General features: G+C 36.4%; 3 protein-coding genes across 5 annotated transcripts; 2 read left to right on the top strand and 1 right to left on the bottom strand.

Annotated features, from left to right (window-relative positions):
- The first annotated feature begins 32 nt into the window (after window positions 1-32).
- LOC139819456 (ras-related protein Rab-32-like) lies at window positions 33-2,697 on the top strand. The gene is made up of 6 exons (XM_071788804.1): window positions 33-362; window positions 814-846; window positions 1,138-1,234; window positions 1,384-1,440; window positions 1,708-1,949; window positions 2,406-2,697. Exons 1-6 carry the CDS (start codon window positions 230-232, stop codon window positions 2,525-2,527), a joined length of 684 nt encoding a protein of 227 aa, XP_071644905.1. The 5' UTR covers window positions 33-229; the 3' UTR covers window positions 2,528-2,697.
- Window positions 2,698-2,902: 205 nt separating this feature from the next.
- Window positions 2,903-6,298, top strand: LOC139819452 (phosphotriesterase-related protein). Its single transcript, XM_071788799.1, has 7 exons — window positions 2,903-3,535; window positions 3,743-3,902; window positions 4,065-4,255; window positions 4,360-4,518; window positions 4,753-4,917; window positions 5,024-5,244; window positions 5,338-6,298. Exons 1-7 carry the CDS (start codon window positions 3,502-3,504, stop codon window positions 5,470-5,472), a joined length of 1,065 nt encoding a protein of 354 aa, XP_071644900.1. The 5' UTR covers window positions 2,903-3,501; the 3' UTR covers window positions 5,473-6,298.
- A 2,546-nt stretch (window positions 6,299-8,844) lies between these two features.
- Moody (G-protein coupled receptor moody) lies at window positions 8,845-20,400 on the bottom strand. Of its 3 annotated transcripts, none has more exons than XM_071788798.1 (9): window positions 19,635-20,400; window positions 15,284-15,438; window positions 14,751-14,891; window positions 14,324-14,494; window positions 14,079-14,206; window positions 10,948-11,101; window positions 10,644-10,843; window positions 10,052-10,329; window positions 8,845-9,315 (listed from the first exon to the last, which is right to left on the bottom strand). In XM_071788798.1, exons 2-8 carry the CDS (start codon window positions 15,409-15,411, stop codon window positions 10,088-10,090), a joined length of 1,164 nt encoding a protein of 387 aa, XP_071644899.1. In that variant the 5' UTR covers window positions 15,412-15,438; window positions 19,635-20,400; the 3' UTR covers window positions 8,845-9,315; window positions 10,052-10,087. The 3 variants fall into 3 exon arrangements, with proteins under 3 accessions (XP_071644899.1, XP_071644897.1, XP_071644898.1); XM_071788796.1 differs by having other exon boundaries at window positions 10,132-10,329; XM_071788797.1 differs by lacking the exon at window positions 19,635-20,400 and adding an exon at window positions 15,584-15,602 and having other exon boundaries at window positions 10,132-10,329.
- Window positions 20,401-21,254: the final 854 nt, after the last annotated feature.

The raw sequence follows: 21,254 nt of genomic DNA, 5'->3' as shown, positions 1-21,254 counted from the left end.
AATGTAGCGTATATGTTAAAAATATAAGAAAAACGGTCAATATGTTTGCAACAACGTGAGATAACGGAGAGAACGATTGCTGATACGAAGACGCTGAGAGGGGAGCAAAACGGTATGGACGTCGACCCGCGGGGTCGTCCGTCTCTTTCGTCTTCTTCTGTTTATCGTTCTTGCCGCCGAGAAGAATCGACAGTGGTTCGCGAAGTGCGTTGCGAAGCGATTGGAATTGATGAGGCGAGCGGACCGAGCGGCGAGTATGACCCTTCGAGGGTCCAGGAGAGACTCGGACGTCGTCCTGGCTAACTTCGGTCATATTAAGGAACACCTCTTCAAATTCCTCGTCATCGGCGATTACGGAGTCGGTGAGTCGCACGGATAAGATTCTCGATTGATAAACCCCTATATTCGAATTACAACATAAATTTCTCTTACGCGATAGATAAGATAAATATTATTCATTAATATCCAATAATATTTATCTCTCCCTCGGTTTTATCGATTAGCTAACTCTAATTTCGTAATAAATAACACCTGACGCTTTGAAAAAATTGTAAACAAGTTTTTAATGAAACTTTTAATGTCCTTGCATATTATTCAATGGAATTCAATCTTTTTATCAGGAGAATCCCTTATAGAAATTTAATACTGTAAGTGATTTTTTGGCTAGTGATTAATTATTTAAAAGCACTATTAACAGTGCTTTTAATAGTGCTTTTAAGTGATTAATTACTAGCCAAAAAATCACTTACAGTATTAAATTTCCATAAGGGATTATAGATTTAATTTTAGACTGACGGAAATTATTTATTTTAGGCAAAACTGCGCTGGTCAGAAGATATACGGAAGGTAATTTGTTGTAATTTGTCTCCTGCTCTTGTGTTCATTATCGGCCAGAATCGTTCCGCAAGAAGTGTCCCCATTGAAAATCTTAAACGTCACAGACAAGCGGATCGCATGTCGCGAGAGGATATTATAATTGTGGGGGCGTGCATTCTTAGAAAGGAAGGGAAAAGAAATGCCGTTCAAGCCGGCTTATCTGTTTTAACGATATACGTGCGTCAAACGCCGCAGCTGCGGTATTATACGACACTGCGGACTTCACCGGCGCAACACTCTCGAAACTGTCCTCTTTTCCAGGGAAGTTCTCCTCGAATTACAAGATTACCATAGGCGCCGATTTTGCGATAAAAACGCTCGATTGGGATCCGCAAACTAAAATAAACTTGCAGCTATGGTACTTGTATAGATGCATAATTTATATTGTTCACTATTTCATTGTCCACGAAGGCTCTCGCACTTATATTGCGGGCCTCGGAATTATTCTTAATCTCGCAAGGTATACACAACTACAAAGACTGAATAATCTTATTCTGAATATTTCAGGGACATTGCCGGTCACGAGCGATTCGGATACATGACGAGGGTCTATTATAAATACGCGTAAGTATGACTTTATCGTGCTTCTTATTATTCGATCGGACTTTGTTTGTTTCTTCTGTATCAAATATGCATCTATTATTATCATAGATATATTATCATAGACACACTTTCCTCCAATTTAACGGTATGTCTCGTTGAGACAAAACTAGATACAAAATTGTATTTTTTTAACTAATTGAAAAATTTTAATTGTTTTTTTGATTTGTTACATTTTAATTTTTATTCATCGATCTTTCTCGCTCATTGATTTGACTTGTACTTACGTAGGGTAGCCGCGGCTCTCGTATTCGACATCTCACGCGCGGCGACCTTCCAATCGATGAAGAAGTGGCTGAACGATCTCAGAGAGAAGGTCACGCTGCCAGACGGCTCGAGCATCCCGATCGTGCTCCTGGCGAACAAATGCGACATATCAGTCGCCGTCACCGACGAGCAGATCTCCAAGTTCTGCAGGGAGAACAAGATACACGCCTGGTACGCGACTTCCGCAAAGAACAACACTAACGTCGGTAGGTGGATGATTGGCTTGCCTCCAGATCGTCTCTCCCGTAAATTTATATATTAAAAAGTTCTTTTTTCGCTTGTTAAATCTTTGTTATTATTTAGAAAATAATAGTCATTAATATTTTTAATATTTTAATATTTTAATTGTTATTAATATTAAAAACGATATGAGTGTCCCTCTCTTTATTATAAAAGAGAGGGACCCAAGGATTCCAAGAATCTTTGATTGTGCGATGATACTGTGCGCTTATTTTCCCTTGCATTACTGCCGTGATAAGAATTATTACAATCGTCAATACGTAATATCGAGATCACTAAATTCTGTGCAGCGTACAATATTTTTTATATTTATTCTTTTTGAGAGTTGTATTATATGACCGGAGGCAAAATTCGCTGTTATCTCTCATGTTGCAAATAACAGTAAGTCGAGAACTAATTCCACGTTATTCCTAAATTCACAGATGCAGCGGTACGCTATTTGGTGGACAAGGTGCTGAGTGCGAGAATCGATAACGGTATACGGGACTCGATCCGATTACGCGAGAACTCGTTGAATCGTGAAAAATCTACTTGCTGCAAGTAGACCGATGTGCCAGCATGACTGATCATTTTTAAATCGTCGAGGGTGTACATACACGTCGATCAACGTGAACGAGATGCGTTTAGAACAGATAATCGAGAGATTATCGAACACGATTGTCGTATAATGGGAAAACAAAGCTAAGAAAATATATCGTTAAATTAAAAGATTTACACGTCGTCATAATATAAATTTGTTTTACGCGATAACCATTATCATTACTGGCCGTTATCATTTATTAGCCGCGTAGTGTTCTCTTTTTATAAATTTACATATTAGATATTACATAATGAATTACACGTAAAAACAATAACTATGACGATTTATTATGATTATATCCCTTTAATTAAATCTGAAATAACTTTTAATTAAAAGTAATTGGCGATAAAAAATTTTGCAGTTTTCGAAATTCAATAGAAATGAAATATGTCTTTATCAATGTAAATTATATATCTCGTGTTCTCTTTATAAATGTACATATCGTATAATAAATTATTGATGGAAAATAACTACGACGATTTATCGTGGTTGTCTCTTTAATTGAAAGACTAATATTTCTAAAAGCAATGAAGATGAAAGATTGCAGGTATGTTATTTTTGTGTGTAAATTGCAAGCTCATGTAAACAAGTCACATAGTTTGTACAAGTTCTACTCGCTGCAATGCTGATAACAATTTTATCAGACGTTTAAGTAGCATTTAAGCGTCTGAGAATAGCGCCGAGCGCAGAGCCAGGTCGAGTTAGGTTGATTGAAAGGAAAATATAACGCGTCACAGCAGTCCCACAGGGTCAGTCCCACGCAGCTCATACAGATGTGCCTACATTCCTGTGCTACTTAGGCAAATAATCTGAAGCTTATAGAACTGTAGAACGTGCATGTATTTAGTTACATTTTTTCAATTCGACGTGAAGTGTGGGATACAGGCGCAATATTAGATTACTGAGCTCGGTATTCGTAACAAAAATAAAGAGTAACGATGACTGACAATCTCCCAGATAGCGTGAATACTGGTAAGTGAGAAAATAACTAAATTAAATGTCTCTTATTCGGTTTAAATAAGTACATTAAGTAAGAAAAATTAAGAAGCACAGAGTAAAGCAGTAAATCGTTAAATACTGTATCAGAAAGAATGATAATTGTTCTCTATTGGATTGAGTTGCACAGATTTCGATATTTTCTAAAAACTTCAGTTTATTACATTGTATTTTTCGGAACAGTGCTAGGAAGCAAACGATTGTCCGAGCTCGGGAAAACGTTAACGCACGAGCATCTGGCTCTCGATTTTCGTAAATTTTACGTACCACCGCCGAAGCATCTTAAACGTTTCCCTGACGGCTGTCTGTCTCTTCAGAATATCGGATACATTCGGCAGTACCCGTAAGTCAAATTGAAATATTTTTCTCTATAGTTCCGCATAAAATAAGAGTTTTCCTGCAATTGTTATTATAATCGTCATAACTGTACATCAATAAATAAACGGTTGAATTAATAAAGATTAAACTCAAGATGACAAATATGGATTTAACCGTTTTGTATCAGATATAGCAGTTCATATAATTTGGAATTTTACGATGGCGACGCGGCGAAAGCTGTCTATAAAGACGTAGAATTATTCAAAGAAGCCGGTGGCGGAACCATCGTGGAGAACAGTAATCATGGTTTGAAACGCGATATTTCTTTAATGAAGAACGTCAGCCGGTCCTTGGGAATTAACGTAATTGCGGGAACTGGTATAGTGTATAATTGTGTATAATATTGTGTATAATTGTGTATAATTTAAAATAATAATAATACATTATTCCTATTCGTTATATACATTTTTACAACTTCACAGGATATTATGTCGCTAGCGTGCAAAATGCATCGACTCTCAATATGACCAAAGAAGAAATGTACGACCTGATGCAGAAAGAATTGGAAGAGAGTTGCGTAGAGTGTCCTGATGTAAAGGCAGGATTTATCGGGGAGGTCGGCAGTACTTGGCCAATCGAAGGTACGCTGATTTGAACAATCTATTAAATATTTTTCGCAATTACTACTATAATTATTTGTGAACCATTTGATTCTACTCATTATCAACAATTTTTGTACTAAGATATTACATATAATATATTATATTAAATATATTATATTGTATATAATATAATTATAAATATATTATAAATATATTATATTAAAATATTATATACATGTGTAATGTACTAAAATATTATAATATTCGAATTAGACTTTGAAAAACGTGCCATTTGTGCGACTGGCGAGCTCCAAGCTCAGTTACATTGTTCTGTGAGCTTTCATCCTGGAAGAGACGCATCTGCGCCTATGGAAATAATAAGGATCTATCAAGAGGCTGGTGGCGATGCGAGCAAGGCCATTATGTCTCACATAGATCGTAAGATCCACAAATTTCTTCTTTTTCTTTATCAATTTCTAACTTTTAACTTGCACACTCGAATCACTCGAATGTGTCGCTACAGATAATTAAACTTATTTGCTAGGTACGTTGATAAAAAAGGAACGACTCATGGAATTCGCCGATACTACCAAATGTTACATTCAATTCGACCTGTTCGGTACCGAGTGCTCTTACTATCAGCTGAACCCGTCGGTCGATATGCTGTCAGATGCACAACGTGTCGAACGTATTGCATGGCTGAAGGATGAGAAAAAACTGGATCGAGTTCTCATGAGTCACGATATACACACCAAACATCGGCTGGTATGCGTCTCCCTTATATTTTCTAATTGCCATTTAATTTCATAAACCATAATTTCTTCTAATTACTTTCATAAATTAACTTTTCTTTTTAAGATACATTTCGGCGGCCACGGATACTCTCATATCGCCAACAACGTCCTGCCAACCATGGTGAACAAGGGCTTCACGAAGGAAGACATCGAATTGATAACGGTTGAAAATCCTAAGAGATGGCTTACTCGGAAATAATTTACTTGCGAAACAAACTGCGCTCTGCCTTACAATTTAACACTATATCATTTTCATGAATAGCACTTTTCTATTGATTGTGGACTAATAGAATATATTAATCTTTAATTGCTTTTCTCATTAATTGTATTTAGTGATAAACAATGTTGAAATTTTGTTATATAATTTGATTTAACGAGAACGCGGATCTCTGTATGCCGACTCGAATAACGGCGAAATCCTCGAGATATCTCCTTCTTTTAATAATGTTTAAAGCTTGTTAATCTTTGTTGTGTATTTTCGCGACTAATCCAATAATAAACAATGCTAAAATGTTATTATATATAATTCGCTTTAACGAGAACGCGGATCTGTGAATACCGACTCGAATAACGGCAATATTCTCGAGATATCTCTTTTTCTTAAAAATGTTTGCAATTTGTTAATGTTTCTTATGCATTTCTGCGACTAATCCGACGATGAACAATAACAAAATGTTGCTATATGTATAATTCTATTCAACGAAACCTTGCGAACCTCTGCGTATTGATTTCAAAAAAGCACGCATTAATTCTTGAAAAATTTCCCTCTTTTAACAATATTTCCTGCTTGACGATTTATATATAAATTTTGGAAACAAATTCGATGCTAAACAATGCTAGAAACTTGTTAATTGAAATTTAAATTAATGAGAAAGATGACTTTGCATAATATTCCAAAGACCTCTTTTGTTAGCCAAACAGTATAGTCGCACATTTACATTATAACTATTTAATTATTTAACAAAATAATTTCTTGTATATCTTGCTTCTCCAAAGAAAATAAATGCAATAATAAATAATCTCAATTTATTAATTTTATTATCTTAATCCAAAGTACCAAATATACATGACGTTTTATTATATGCGTAAATTATTTAAACGAATGTAATTAAAAAATATGTTAATAATCAAATAAATAAAATGTTTTGATCCTAGATTATAATTAAACAATAGCGACAATTTGATTTTGCATGTAGAAATACTCGAAAGATCATAATAATTGTCACAAGAATTTATTCAGATTAGAGGTTAGGCAAGAATTCGATTTAACATGGTCGGAAATATCCGAAAAATTCTTCTCAATTATTAGGAGCGCACGATAGCGAGGAGGTATACGGAGGTATTCAAAGCGCGGGCGCGCAACATTATCACTAGCGCCATCTGTGATCGACAACTAGAAGTCGGTAATGCATTGACGTGATGGTAACAAGTCAGTTGATAAATATCTCCAGTAACCTCCTTGCCGAACATGCTTTCCTAATAACCTGATCGTATAAATGGACGATTTTGACGACACCAAACTCCTAGCGCCATCTGTGATCGACAACTAGAAGTCGGTAATGCATTGACGTGATGGTAACAAGTGAGTTGTTAAATATCTCCAGTAACCTCCTTGCCGAACATGTTTTTCTGATAACCTGATCGTATAAATGGACGATTTTGACGACACCAAACTCCATTTCTCTCGCCTGACATATCTATATATATAATACGAAAATATTCTTCTGACAACTTTCACGTCTCAACGGATGAATAATTATACAGATTTTATTTAATAATAATCTAACATTAAAATGTTTTGTTTATTTCAGATTCTAATTATTTTTAATGATTATAATTGCTTAAATAATTCACGCACATGCATGCAAGATGTAACAAAATACAAAATACATTCCACATGCTAAGACATAACATAACTAATTGAAACCACCCGTAAAGCATTTGTTTTCTTTTGAACATTACAATATATCTAAAATTATTTCGTTAAATTTCGGATCAGTCAAAGAAATGCATAAAACATCTTAAACATTGTTGGAAAAAAGAAAATCTCTAAAATCGCTTAACTACTTTAGGTAATATGTTTAAGGTGGATTCAGTCACAGCAATTCTTACAACAAATTAAGAAATAATAAACTATGTAAAAAAACATATCTCAAAAATTTCAATTAGATATGGAGAAATGAATAATTTATTTCAAAATAACGGGCATCTCGGTATATTGACTAGCCATAGCGAATCGAGAAAAATCTGTTTTTTTAACAATGCACAAAGTTTTTTAAGCTTTCTCATACAATTTTGCGACTAATCCGTGACGATATTTTAAATCGATGAAAGCGACGAAATTTGGTATGCCAAAAAGATAGGTTCGAAATTCTTATAACAATCTATAAAACGTAGTTATTATTTTTGCTTAAAACATTTTATTGTAAATCAACACCTTATTGAGTTTGTTCGAAGACTGGCCGTTTTACTCCCCCTTTTTTTAACAATTTATAAAGTTTACTTATTTTTTTTTATATCACGCATCTTCGTGATAAACACCAGAATGCCTACCTCATAGCGATTCAAAACTCGAAATATTTTTTACTTTTGTTAATGAATGGTGTTTATTAATCTCTCCTATGCATTTTCGCACTTGACTCGGCCATAAACATTTACGAAATATTCATAAATAAATAGAACTGACGAAAGCGGCGCGACACCAAACACCTATTTCAAAGCGATTCGAAACTCGGGATATCTTTTTCTTTTGATAATGAATAGAGTTTGTTAATCTTTCCTATGCATTTTTGCACCTGATTCGGCCATAAACATTTATGAAATATTCATAAACAAATAGAATCGACGAAAGTGAGAATATCTACTTCAAAGCGATTCGAATCTCGGGATATCTCTTTCTGTTGATAATGAATGGTGTTTATTAATCTCTCCTATGCATTTTCGCACCTGATTCGGCCATAAACATTTACGAAATATTTATAAATAAATAGAATTGACAAAAGCGGCGCGACACCGAACACCTATTTCAAAGCGATTTGAAACTCGGGATATCTTTTTCTTTTGATAATGAATAGAGTTTGTTAATCTTTCCTATGCATTTTTGCACCTGATTCGGCCATAAACATTTACGAAATATTCATAAACAAATAAAATCGACAAAAGCGAGAATATCTTCTTCAAAACGATTCGAAATTCGAGATATCTCTTTCTTTTGATAATGAATGGGGCTTGTTAATCTTTCCTATGCATTTTCGCACCTGATTTGGCCATAAACATTTACGAAATACTCATAAACAAATAGAATCAACGAAAGTGAGAACGTTTACTTCAAAGCGATTCAAATCTCAGGATATCTCTTTCTTTGATTAATAAATGGGCCTTGTTAATCTTTCCTATACATTTTTGTACCTGATTCGGCCATAAACATTTACGAAATATTTATAAACAAATAGAATCGACGAAAGCGGCGCGACACCGAACGTCTACTTCAATTAAACGTAAATTACTACAACAGTCTATCTACATTCTATCTACACCATAATTCTTGCTCAAAAATTATGTAAATCAAATGTAAAGGACAATGCAAAGTTTGTATTTTATTAATAAAATACAATGACACATGACAATCTTTGGTAAGTCATTTTTGTAAAGTCATTATCGCGCAGAAAATAACTTTCTGCTTATATCGCGAGTGCCTCGGAAATTAAATATACGTACACATACATTTGACATTCTAATATTATTTCGCTCGTTAACAATAATAAAAATATAATTATAAAGCATTTTATCTTTTTATTGTCTTAGACAAGGTAAAAAAATTATGCAAACTGGCTCGATAACTATTGCACTGTTATCAGGAGCAATTTCTTTCTTCTTCTCTTCTTCCGTTTCTCCTTTTTTCTCATAACGAGAGACGTCTCTCCTCTTTTCAATTTTTCTCGACGTTAGCCTCATAGCTCTTCCTGGAATTGCGAACCTCTCACTGGATTCATAGCGATAGAGACCGTCGACACCATCGTTTTGCTGAAGTCCTTCGAGTAGTCTAGCCGAAGAATAAGATACAGCTACATTTTGACGAAGACAATCACAGTTTTATGTAGAATGCACAAAAAGAGACAATTGTCAGAGAGATAAGCTATTTTTTAAAGCAAGCTGTTTTTAAATTTAAACATGCATATATATAGATTTACATTTTGCAAAATATAATAATATAAAGGACTATAAGAGAAATATGTATTTCAAGAACAACGAAATAATTAAACAGACAAAGCTACTTTACGTAATATTGATACATATAAATAGTATATCCAAAAGAGGATAAAATATTAATTTTTTTTTTATTTTTAATCAAAGTCTCGTAATTTTGTTCTAAGTGTTAATATAATTTAGTTTTAATAATTAATTTAATAATTAAGAACTAGCAGTGAAGATTAGAACTGCATTTAGACAATTTAAGTCAACAGTAAGTTAAGCGAATTACATCGAGGTAAAACACAAGGACTTTGTTAGCAAATTGTTAATTATAACGATGATCGAAGATGAAAAAGCATCCAGGCGACGATCGCAGCAATTTTGACATCGCTCGTTCGTCTCATCAGTTTCGTAAGAAGAATGGAGTTAGGAACGTGCTGAGCATAGAAGAAAATCAATGATTAGGGGGATGCGATTAATCGACGTTAGCATATAAATACACACGCGCAGACTGACCAGATACCAAACTGGTACCAAAGTGGCGATCAAAAACAGAAAGCAGCAAACTTGTGGTGCCCTTGACTTACGAAGTGAGCGAGTTGTCGCTTAGCTCGCGCGTTCAGTCAGAGTTTGGTGAGCGTTACCGCGTGTCGTTGCTCGAAGTTACCTTGGGCGTAGTCATGCTGATGGGCCTGAAGACCGCCGGCCGGCGCACTGCTGCCGTACGGCGTTAGGCTCGCCCTTATCCACGAGCAGCCGATCACGCCGGCGTACGCCTGCCTGTACTGCTTGTTCATGATCACGTAGATGATTGGGTTTACGCACGACGCAAAGTACAGCAACAGATATCCCAGAATGTGACATTCTGAAACAATTTCACGTGACGACGCATGCATGATAGTAACAATCAGTTGATATCGCTAGAACAAAAGTCGGCAAGCTTTTTCCGTATTACAGGACCGAACAGTAAATAGTTTAGGTTTTGCAAGGCTTTTAAGATATTATGTAGATACTTATGAAATAAGAGAGAGAGAGAGACAACAAATTTTCATAAATTTTTGTCTTATTAATGAAATTTAAAACTGAATACAGACAAAGGTGCGCGATGAAAATGATTTATCAAAGGATAAAATGCTATTTTACTCAGAAATCAAATGATATATGATGATATATTCTTACCGGGGCATCTGACTTCCGCGTCGGCCACCTTGACGATGGTGATCGGTAAGTAGCACGCGAGGAAGCTGAGAAAGATGGCCAGTACCATCTTCGTGATCCTCCATTCGCTACGCTTCTGTTTGAGCTCCCTAATATCCCTCCCGGGCGTGTGAGGCGACTTTATCGTCGGTCCGGCGTGCTTTCGCATTCGCGATTCCGATCTGCAATGTTGATTGAATTTCAATCGGTTAATATAATACAATATAATCGAAGCAACGCCAACGGTAAAAAGATTGTTTAAAAACGGCGGAAACGTGTCAATTACTTGTGCACCACCCAGAATATCTTGGCGTAACAGCCGACGATCACTACGCAAGGAATCAGGAATCCCATGACGAAAAGGAATGTCTTGGAAGTGTGACCGTGACGGTCCTTGACGATGGAACAGGTCTCCAAATTGGGATCGTAATCGAATTTACCTGATGAAATACAAATGAGTAATGAACAATAAATAATAGCAAAATGTAACAAATATGTATAAAATATATAGGCCGGTATTCATAGTTATTTAAGAGCTTAAGTTCAATCTTAAGCTGTCATGAACCAATCACAGAGCCGTATTGGCGTCTTAAGACATTACTTAAGACTTAAGACGATCTTGAAGACTATGAATACCGGCCATAGATATAATTTTAAAAAATATTTATACTAGCTGCTTTTTAATGCGAAACATGGTCTCTCAGATGTAATTAGACGCTAAAGAATTTTAGAATACAGCTGCATAATGCTAGACAGCGAGAAAAAGGTATCTTTTCGATTTCCATCTTTTTCGTCGACCGCCATTTTGTAACAGCATTTTAAAACTTTTTATCACCTAATGTTATTCGAGAAAGCATGTCTCGCATTAAAGGACTCTTAATCATATTGCTCATTAGATTAATACAATATTACAATCTTAGATCATAATTAAAAAATAGCGAGAATTTAATTATGCATCCGTAGAGATGCTAGAAGATGATAAAAGTTAATAAAAGAATATTAATTTGGATGATAAGATAGGCGAAACTCAAGTTTCGCACAGCGAAATCTCGGAAATTTACTCCTGATGTATCAGGAAAGCAGGATGAGCAAGGAGGTTGACGGAGGTATTCTAAGCGCGGGTGTTGCCACCCCACATTGCCTCCTCGTATCGTCGCGGTCATTGGTCAGCGCGTGGAGGCTTGCTGCCCCTCTCAGGCGTAACTGCCAGCGCTCTGATTGGCCGTAGGCGGAGCGTCCTCGTCGTGAGCCCGGCGCGCCGTTCTGATGGCGATGGGTAATAGTGGGGGTAAGCGTGCCGCCACGTGCGGCTGCTCGAATAGCTCTTGCAACCTCCTTGCTCAACATGCTTCCCGCGTAACAGGAGCGATTTCTGAGGAATTACAGACGACTCCAAACTCGAGATTCTCGCTTTTTACATTAACTAACAATAAAATTCTTTTCGTAATTTATATGATCTTTCAAGCGTCTTAACAAACGCATAATACAATTCACGCTATTACTTAAAAATAATAATTGAATATTAATACACATTGTGTGTGTTCATTAAATTAATAATGTTTTTATTAATTATTTTTTTTATAATACGTATATGTATGCATATGATTAACTAAAACTGCGAATGCAGATTGCAGTGCTTGTGCTCGGCGAAAAGGTTAGAAGCTACGAAATGCGACAAACGACATTGCACATATCTTGAAAAATACGTTCATTTTAACATTGTTATTTAAGCTTTAATGCGAAACTTGCTCTCTCGGATGTAAATAAAGTCGGAGCTCCGATTTTGTCGTCCAACGCCACCCGTGCGCCGCGTCGGCATTGGCAGCTACCTTTTTCTTGTTATCTAACATTATGCAGCAACATTTTGAAACTCTTTAGCGTCTAATTACATCTGAGAGAGCAAGTCTCGCATTAAAACATACATAACAATGTTAAAATGAATATATTTCTCGAGATATGACCCAGTGTCGTTCAGCGCATTTCGCATTTCAAAACACCCGCGGAATACCTACTGCAATCCGGACAACCTCCTCGCTCAACATGCTTTCCTGATATATCAGGAGTAAATTTCCGAGATTTCGCGGTGCGAAACCTGAGTTTCGCCTACTTTATCATCCGAGTTAATTTTTCTATTAACTTTTATTGTCTTCTAACGTCTCTAACTAATGCATAATTAAATTCTTGCTACTTTTTAATTATTATTTTAGATTACAGTATTCTATTAATCTAATTATTAATCTAGTTATTAATTATGTTCTTTTGAATAATTTATGCAAACGCAAAATGCGGCAGACAGTTTCGCATACTGAAATGTAAAACGTATGCAACAGCATTTTAAAACTCTTTATTGTCAAATCTCGTTTGAGAGAGCATGATTTGCATCAACGGATACATAACAATGTTAAAATGAATTTATTTCTCGAGATATGACCCATTGTCGTTCAGCGCATTTAGCATTTCAAAACACCCGCGGAATACCTACTGCAATCCGGACAACCTCCTTGCTCAACATGGTTTCCTGATATATCAGGAGTAAATTTCCGAGATTTCGCGGTGCGAAACCTGAGTTTCGTCTACTTTATTATCCGAATTAATTCTTCTATTAACTTTTATTGTCTTCTAACGTCTCTACTGATGCATAATTAAATTCTTGCTATTTTTTAATTATTATTTTAGATTACAGTATTCTATTAATCTAATTATTAATATAGTTATTAATTATGTTCTTTTGAATAATTTATGCAAACGCAAAATGCGGCAGACAGTTTCGCATACTGAAATGTAAAACGTATGCAACTGCAGTCCTCGTGCCCGTGCTCGGCGGAAAGGTAGGTATAGGAGCTTCGAAATGCGAAAAGTGACGCTTAACTGGACATATCTCGAGAAATACGTTCATTTTAACATTGTTATATGTCCTTTAAAATGCTGCTGCATAATGTTAGACAACAAAAAATAGGTAACTGCAAATGCCGACGGGCGGCGTTGGACCTCAATTTCGGAGCAAATTCCGAAATACAATGTATCTATTCTTTAATACGAGGCATGCTCTCTCGAATTTGGCGATAATTGATAAAAAGGTTTTTTCTTTATAAAATTTTGAATTTTTTGAGAAATGTTCGTGGTTGCTTTAACTTTCGTCAGTTTTAAAAGATATATCGGGCTATTTATAATTCTATTATGTTCTTCAGCCTTTTTTCTACCCCTATTTCATATATTATTATATAATAATTCTTTAAGATTTGGTTGAGATTAGACCTAGCTTTATACGCGATCAAAGGTCCATATACGAGGTTTACGAAAACAAAGCTTCCTCTATGCGAAAGCAATATGAGAGAAGCAGTAAGTATAAAATTTTTAATTTTTTTAGTTGGAAGTCATCTTTATGTCATATTAGGAGCTTAACGTAATAATCCTTACCCCACACTCCCACCAGTGTAGGTATCTGCATTCCGTAAGAGAATACCCAACAGAAGATTATCATCGTGGCTATCCAGTACTTCTTATAAACCCTGCTATAAATCGCGTGATGCGCTATCATAATGTATCTATAAAACCAACAATTTTAATTAAAATCTCATATTATACTTTGATTTCGTCGCATATTAATTCCGTTCCTTAGACTCTGTCGAATCGAAGAAAATCTTTTAACTAGACGCACGCACCTGTTGATAGTAATTGCTGCGACAGACAGGAGACTGACGCCGACGTTTCCGTACCGCAAAAAGGGTACGAAGACGCAAAAGAATCGTACGTCCGCCCAACCGGCATTGATGAACCTGATAGAATCGAACGGTAACACCAGCAGGCAGAACACGAAGTCCGCGATGCACAAGCTGTGGCATGAAACAATTTTATTTTAATCGACGTGGACATTAGAAAAAAATCGCGTTTTAACATTTAAAAAATGCTTGAATCTAGGAGTCAATTTTATGTTAGAAAATGACGCGATATGTTCGTCATAATATCGACACGAACATCACGATGATTCATATACAAGTTTCTTTAATATGTGTGTAAGGAAGCTATTTATACAGCATTGAGTAAAGAATTTTGATGACAAAATTAAGAAAACAAAACTGTTTGTCGCACCTTATGATGAAGGCCGCTGCAACATTGCGAACTTTGGGATATTTACACAAAGCAACGATCGTCAGTAGATTACCGGCTAGACCAATAATCATGATGATAATTGCCACTACCGCCGCGAAAGTTCTCAAGGGCTTCGGAAATCTGCGACAGATAAAGTAGTCATGAAAACGATCAATCTTTGTTATTATAGCTATATTCATTAACAAGTAATATAATTAAATTTTAAATATGTATAAATAAATCAACGGCGTTTTCCTTAATTTGATTTTATAATTAAATTCATTAACAAGTGATACAAGTGTATAATAAATAATTTTAAAAATGTCAAAACCAACTTTTCTCTCTCTCGAATTGAATTCAAGCTCAAGTGTAAATTTCACGCGTTTAAAATAACAATCAAAATCGTGCGTGGTTTTAAATTTAATTCACTCCATTAAATTGCGATTTAATTACACAATCAAGGCAGCTATAAGGAAGGTACGATTGGAATATCGACGATTCTAAATACTTATGCTCCAAAAGGAACGACGTACCTCGACAGTTCCGAGTCGACGATGGTGCTGTGCGTAACGTTGTCCATGACGCGCGGCAACCACGTGTCCGTGCCGTCCATTATGCCGGCCGTGCCGAAGGTGTCGAAGCTCCGGTCCAGCGATTCCATTCGGCCTCGCGACCCGACCTCGAAGGCCTGTGGCATTCAAGAGCGGAAGAACGGAATTAAATATTCGACCTGCGTTCCCCTTTCCGGATGACTAAAGCAGATGACTAAGTCTCGTAGTTAAGGAGCACGAAAACATTTTGGCGAACGCAAACAAGACCCGAAATATCTCTACCTTAGATCGGTGTTTTAGTTTACCGCTGTCTGACGAATATTAATATTAATGCTGTTGCTGCCTTCGTGATCGGTAAAGATTAGCGCACCAGGGGACACGATTGCGACATTATGGCAGGGCGCGAAAGAGACAGACATGGAATTCCTGTGAAGAGGAAACCGCGATTTAAAATTCCGATACTAACTTGTTTGAAACGATCTGACGTAAAAGCGGATGCGACAACGCACTTGCTTAAAAACTGTTTCCTGAAGTGCAACAAAGAAAGGCTCGCGTATCAACGAATTAATCATTTGTTTTACCACAATTTATCAAAATTCGTAACAGCATGAAATGCTATTTAAAAATAGCTTTAAAAGTAGCTTGTTAAAATAGTCAAAAAGTATTATATAAACGTGTATATCAAATTAAAGTTTACAGTTTTGTAGAATCTATATTAATAAAAAATAAAATTTATTAAAAATAATACTCTAAATAAACAATGTTTTGAGACTATTATTAAAAATGTATTTATTTATTACTAGTAATTAAAAAAAGATAGTAATGCCACGTGATACATGCTACATTTGTTTCTTTATACGAATTTCTGTATTCTTCACTTCGATGTACAGCGTTTTCCGAACAAAATATATTACATTTCTAGAGTTATTGAAGACGCCGAGTGAAGGATCCGCGAAAGCGATTGTCTGAAGACGCGTGGGACGTTTGACATTTGCGTTATGCAAATTCCGCGCGTGCGATTCTGCGCATTAAAATAATTCTCCGACGTGGACAATGGTCGGAGAACGACTTACGTTTAGAACGACAGATCGTAAGAATTTATTATTATTTATGGGCTCATGAACGAAGGGCGCCACCGACGGAAATGGGTCGTCCGGAGAATTTACGGAGGACAATGCGAGGCTCTCGCTTATGACACCACGCTAATTCGCTATTTTTCAACGCGCTGGGCATTAATAACTCGATCCGATCGTTTCGCTCTTGATAATGTTTCATTAATCAAATTGCTGAAGTCGATTCTACAGACTTTAAACAATTAAAATCCCACCAACCTATTTCTTGCTGCAATTATATTTGTTTCACGCGATAATTATGAACGTTAATGATTTCCAGGAGGAAGTCTGTTGAATGTTATTTTTAATTACGAACGAGAATACTAATTAAGGTGAAACAAGTTTCGTGTTTGGAAAATACATATATGTAAATGTGATATTGAAACCTGTGTATTGAAATATATTCACGTTTATTTTTCAGGCATTCGAATTCACATATTGATTATATATATACGCTTAATTTATAAGTCATTTATCTTTCTTATTCTGTCTCCGACCGTTCGATTGCAGCCACGCTGAATAACCGAGTTTACTAATGACTGCGGGTACATGAGTCACTTGTGTTTTTGAAACATGTGTAACGATACTCGATATCACAAACTCACAATAGGCACGTATCCTTGCAATTTGAATAATTACTCTTAAGTGATGATATTATTATTTGTTTATTTCGTTTCTTCAAATTGTCTATCTAAATTTATTTCTTATTACTAATAAATGTAATTTATTAATTAATGTAAAGAGTAAATGTAATGAAGTTAATAAATATAACTATATAATTTTTTAATTTTGCGCACCTTTCATATTACATACATAATTTCGTTGTAATAAAAATGCACTACGCTTTCAAGGTATTTACGAAAAATCTTTTGTAAATTTGTAAAGTACACACCGCTCACGCTTACGTTAGTGTCAGGAATTGCAATGGAGAACTCTGTGAATAATCGATTAGCGATCGTGGTCTATGTGCAAACGTGTATAGTTGCGGAGGGTGCGTTAGATTTGGTAAACTGGGGTCAAGCTGCGGTACATTAACCCCGATTGAGCTTAATTAAGGGAAATTAACGGACACCCGGTACTAGGCGTCCCCTCGCGACAAAAAAAAAAGCGATGAAAGCCGCGGAAGACATGGGAACGCATTAACGCGTCGTCTGTGTCGCCGTTCTCGTTTTATACATTTTGTCGACATTACACTTGATATTATCATAACCACATTGAATAATTAATCGTTATCAAAAGAAACTTTTGGGGAAATAAACTAAATATTATATGACAAATTTGACAAAACGAAAAAAATGAACTTAAAAAGAAATTCGTTTTTGAACTTGACGTTCGTTTATGTACATCAAGTTCAACATTTGTCACCACGTTTTGCGGTCACGTTTAAACAACGTGAGCGTTTTCGCTCTTTTGTCTGCATAGGGTGATAATTTTTTAATTAGAATTAGCATTCGAATTTAAAGAATTATTCGCTTTTATTATTACCACAAGAAAATTGAATTCTGTTAGGTAATAATCTGCTGTTGGTTCGGGTCTGATCAGGTGGCAGGTATTTGACTTCGGGCGTGTGTTTGACTTTGTTATCGGTTCGATAAGCGAAGCTAATCGGTTTCTCGCTGCGACGGAGGAAGACGCCGCGCGAAAACCGCGAACCATTATTACTTCTCGTTCCGTGGAAGTCGTCGGCGACGAATTGACGTCATCACACACCGAATGATTTCCGTGTTAATCATGCGGCGAACGGCAATGAATGAGTCAAGTTGAGTCACGGTGAAAGTACCTAGCGCGAGTCGTCGATGCGTCGTTGATCCGCGTCTCTCCGTTGCACCTCCTCGGTCAAAGGCGCGTTTAAACCTTGTACGCGGATTTACGTTTAGCAAAGGTTTATATCAACACTCCGTGTAATACTTCGGTCTGAGAGACCCGCCGATTTACCGCCTCTGATACAAATTAACAACCATCAGTAACACGCCGATACCGTCGCCTTGAAATGTTTATTTACAGCTTCATTCGTTAAAGGATGAGCTAATACATATTTATTGAGCTAATACATATTTAACTAAATAAAACTCGACTGCACAAAATTATTATTCAATTAAAAAGTTGATCGTTCTGAAAACAACATGCCGAGAGATCAAATTAAATATCACACTTTGGCTTCTCTGCATCACTGCAGCAGTATATAAAAGCGAATAAAAGTAATAATAATGTAAATTATCACATAATTTTTATTACGCTTGCAAAAACCTTTCGTGTTCTTTTAACGACGTAAACGGCGAATGATCTCGGGGTATAAAGAAGCAAATACCGAATGTGCGAAAAGATATGTGCGCGCGAGCTGGGCGCGGGATCGTTGAAAGTCGATCGAGTCGCGCGACCAACTCTCGTATCCCGCCCACGAGAGCACCACGTGGTGTGGATGTCAAATGTCTGCACGTACGACACAAAACATGTGTCGTGCTATTCATACCGTGCATTTAGTGCCAAATATGCTGTACGCCGGGTGACATTAAAATACCGACGTCGTCGATTCACTTAAAACGCAACGTTTTCTCGTAATATATTAACTTTTACGTGAATATATTTACGGACATTTTTAATTTAAGAAAGAAAAACACTTTTATATACATATATACCGCAAATGTGGTAGAGCAAGTAATAATAATCTGTGATCACAGGAGTTTTAAAAATCTATTTTCTGCAGTATAAAATATTAATTAGTCAACCTCGGGATTCGAATAATTGTGTCCAATAAATATTTAAGTATTCGAAGGTCTATTTTCGCATTAACTTTCGGTACGACCCAGCTAATTGAATGCTACACCATGCATCATAATTCTCTCCACGTCACGTTTCTAAATTGCCCCTTGGGACCATCGGGTAACTCACCACGCTTTTTTGCCCGGTTCTCGGCATTGCATTGGTCCCTCAAGATCGCAGACCAACGCCGCCCTTGAGATCAGAGGAGGACTCACGCGAGTGAAAACCGCGATTACGATCAAGTGAAATGATATTTTTTAAAGAATGAATTAGCCGAATATGCAAGCAATTATCTTTTTCATTTCATTTTTTTTTTTAAGATGAGACTTTGAACGATTGAATTCGGATGGAAATCGGTTTCGTGAAACTTTAATATTTAAATTAATATGCCGTAAAAGTTAAGAAAAAGAAGAATATAAGTAAAGGGAAGATGATAAATCAGAAGGTATCTCGTCACTTACCGCTTGTTAGTTGCTCTTATCTCAGACTAGCCATGCCATAAGTTTGTCGAGGCAGGTAGTCGAAGGGCCAAAGGTAAATCTATTGACTTTTGTAGATTTTGAAGAGTATGACAGAAATTTTTTCTTTAACAATAGTCTTTATCTTCAGTGCGTCCTCGTCTGTGTCCTCACGAAAAACGATGAACGACCACTTTACGATATGTCGAACTGAGAATTGTCTAACCACGTTGTTTCAGGAGATACAACAGTTCTTCTATCGATTGTCTATAATTATTAAACAATTAACTCGCGAACGGAGTCTTGCAGTCCTCTGATAGTTGACTAGTATTAATTTTATTTTATTTTATGTCAACCCGTCATTAATTACTTCCTTTTCTTCTTCGTCCTATTTTCTTCAATTTCCTTTGTGGAAACTTCACTTCGCTAAATTTTCTGCCGATTTTCACAGAAGTCACTTGAGGTTTCTCTCTTCTCGAAAGAAAGCTGCTTCTTATCCCGTTAATTATTATTTGCACTTATTCCTATTAAAAATATTTTGTTTTAAATTTTATTTTAAATTGTCTTGGAATTTTTTCTCTTTTTGCGGACAATGCCTACCGCTTAGTTCGCAATAAGGCGGACGATCGCGGCGACTAGCAAATTTGATTGCGCGCTATCGGTTCTGCGGGGACCGAACCGACTCGGGGACCACCGGCGCGAACGCGGTTGCTCGGGCACCGTGTATGCGTCAGCGTCACCGTGAATGGACTGCTGCTTATCCAGCATTCCGTCAGATTGTACACACGCTAGATACGGGGCCCGCGAGTAGGGCGACCGCCAGGAGGAGGAAGAAAAGATGTTGGCGGAAAGGGGAGTTGCGGGGGAGCGGCTCGGTGTGGGCTCGATGACGAACGTAGCGATGGCACATCTGCACCCAAGACCAAGCAGGGAGAAGGGGGAAACCCAGTTGACCCTTTCGCTGTGACACATCGAGCCACTTCTTTTTCAATTGCACGGAATGTGCTGCAATTGCGATATATATCGCGTTCTTTCGTTGCTCCGCCTAATTAAAACGAGAACGATGCAAATGATCGATTGGTCGTTTCGTAATAAAGCCTTTCTTGCCGATTATGTAAAGTAACTTAAGAATTATCGTAGTATAAAAGAATATTCGCATACCTTCGGTTCTATATCTCTATCAAATAAGGAGTTGGAAAGTTTCGACGAAGTCTTACCTTATCTTGACATAATTTTTATCTCTGTCTCGATTATCCGGGAGTCTCTCATGAAACAGTCGCCCAATGCAAGAAAAGATGAATGTGTAAGAAAGAGAAGGCCGTGAGACTCGTGAGTCACACGCGGATATGTATACGAGACGTTAGAAGTACATTATAATAGATAAATAGAATGTTAATAATCACGAAGAATTCAATACTAGACAAAATATAAATTTGATATATGTATAAATTAAATTTATATAGTTTATAACAAACGAGCCAGTTTTATTCATTTTATCACGTCTGAGCGAAGGATTTTATAAGAGAATCTTCAAAAGAAGATTTACTCAGCTTGCTAAAAATATGTTAAGTAAGATTAAAATAACTTAAACCACAATAAGTTACCTGGTTAATTAAAAATCAA

This window comes from Temnothorax longispinosus, chromosome 9, assembly GCF_030848805.1.
Source record: "Temnothorax longispinosus isolate EJ_2023e chromosome 9, Tlon_JGU_v1, whole genome shotgun sequence".
Lineage (NCBI taxonomy): Eukaryota > Metazoa > Arthropoda > Insecta > Hymenoptera > Formicidae > Temnothorax > Temnothorax longispinosus.
This window is presented reverse-complemented; position numbering and strand designations above follow the sequence as displayed.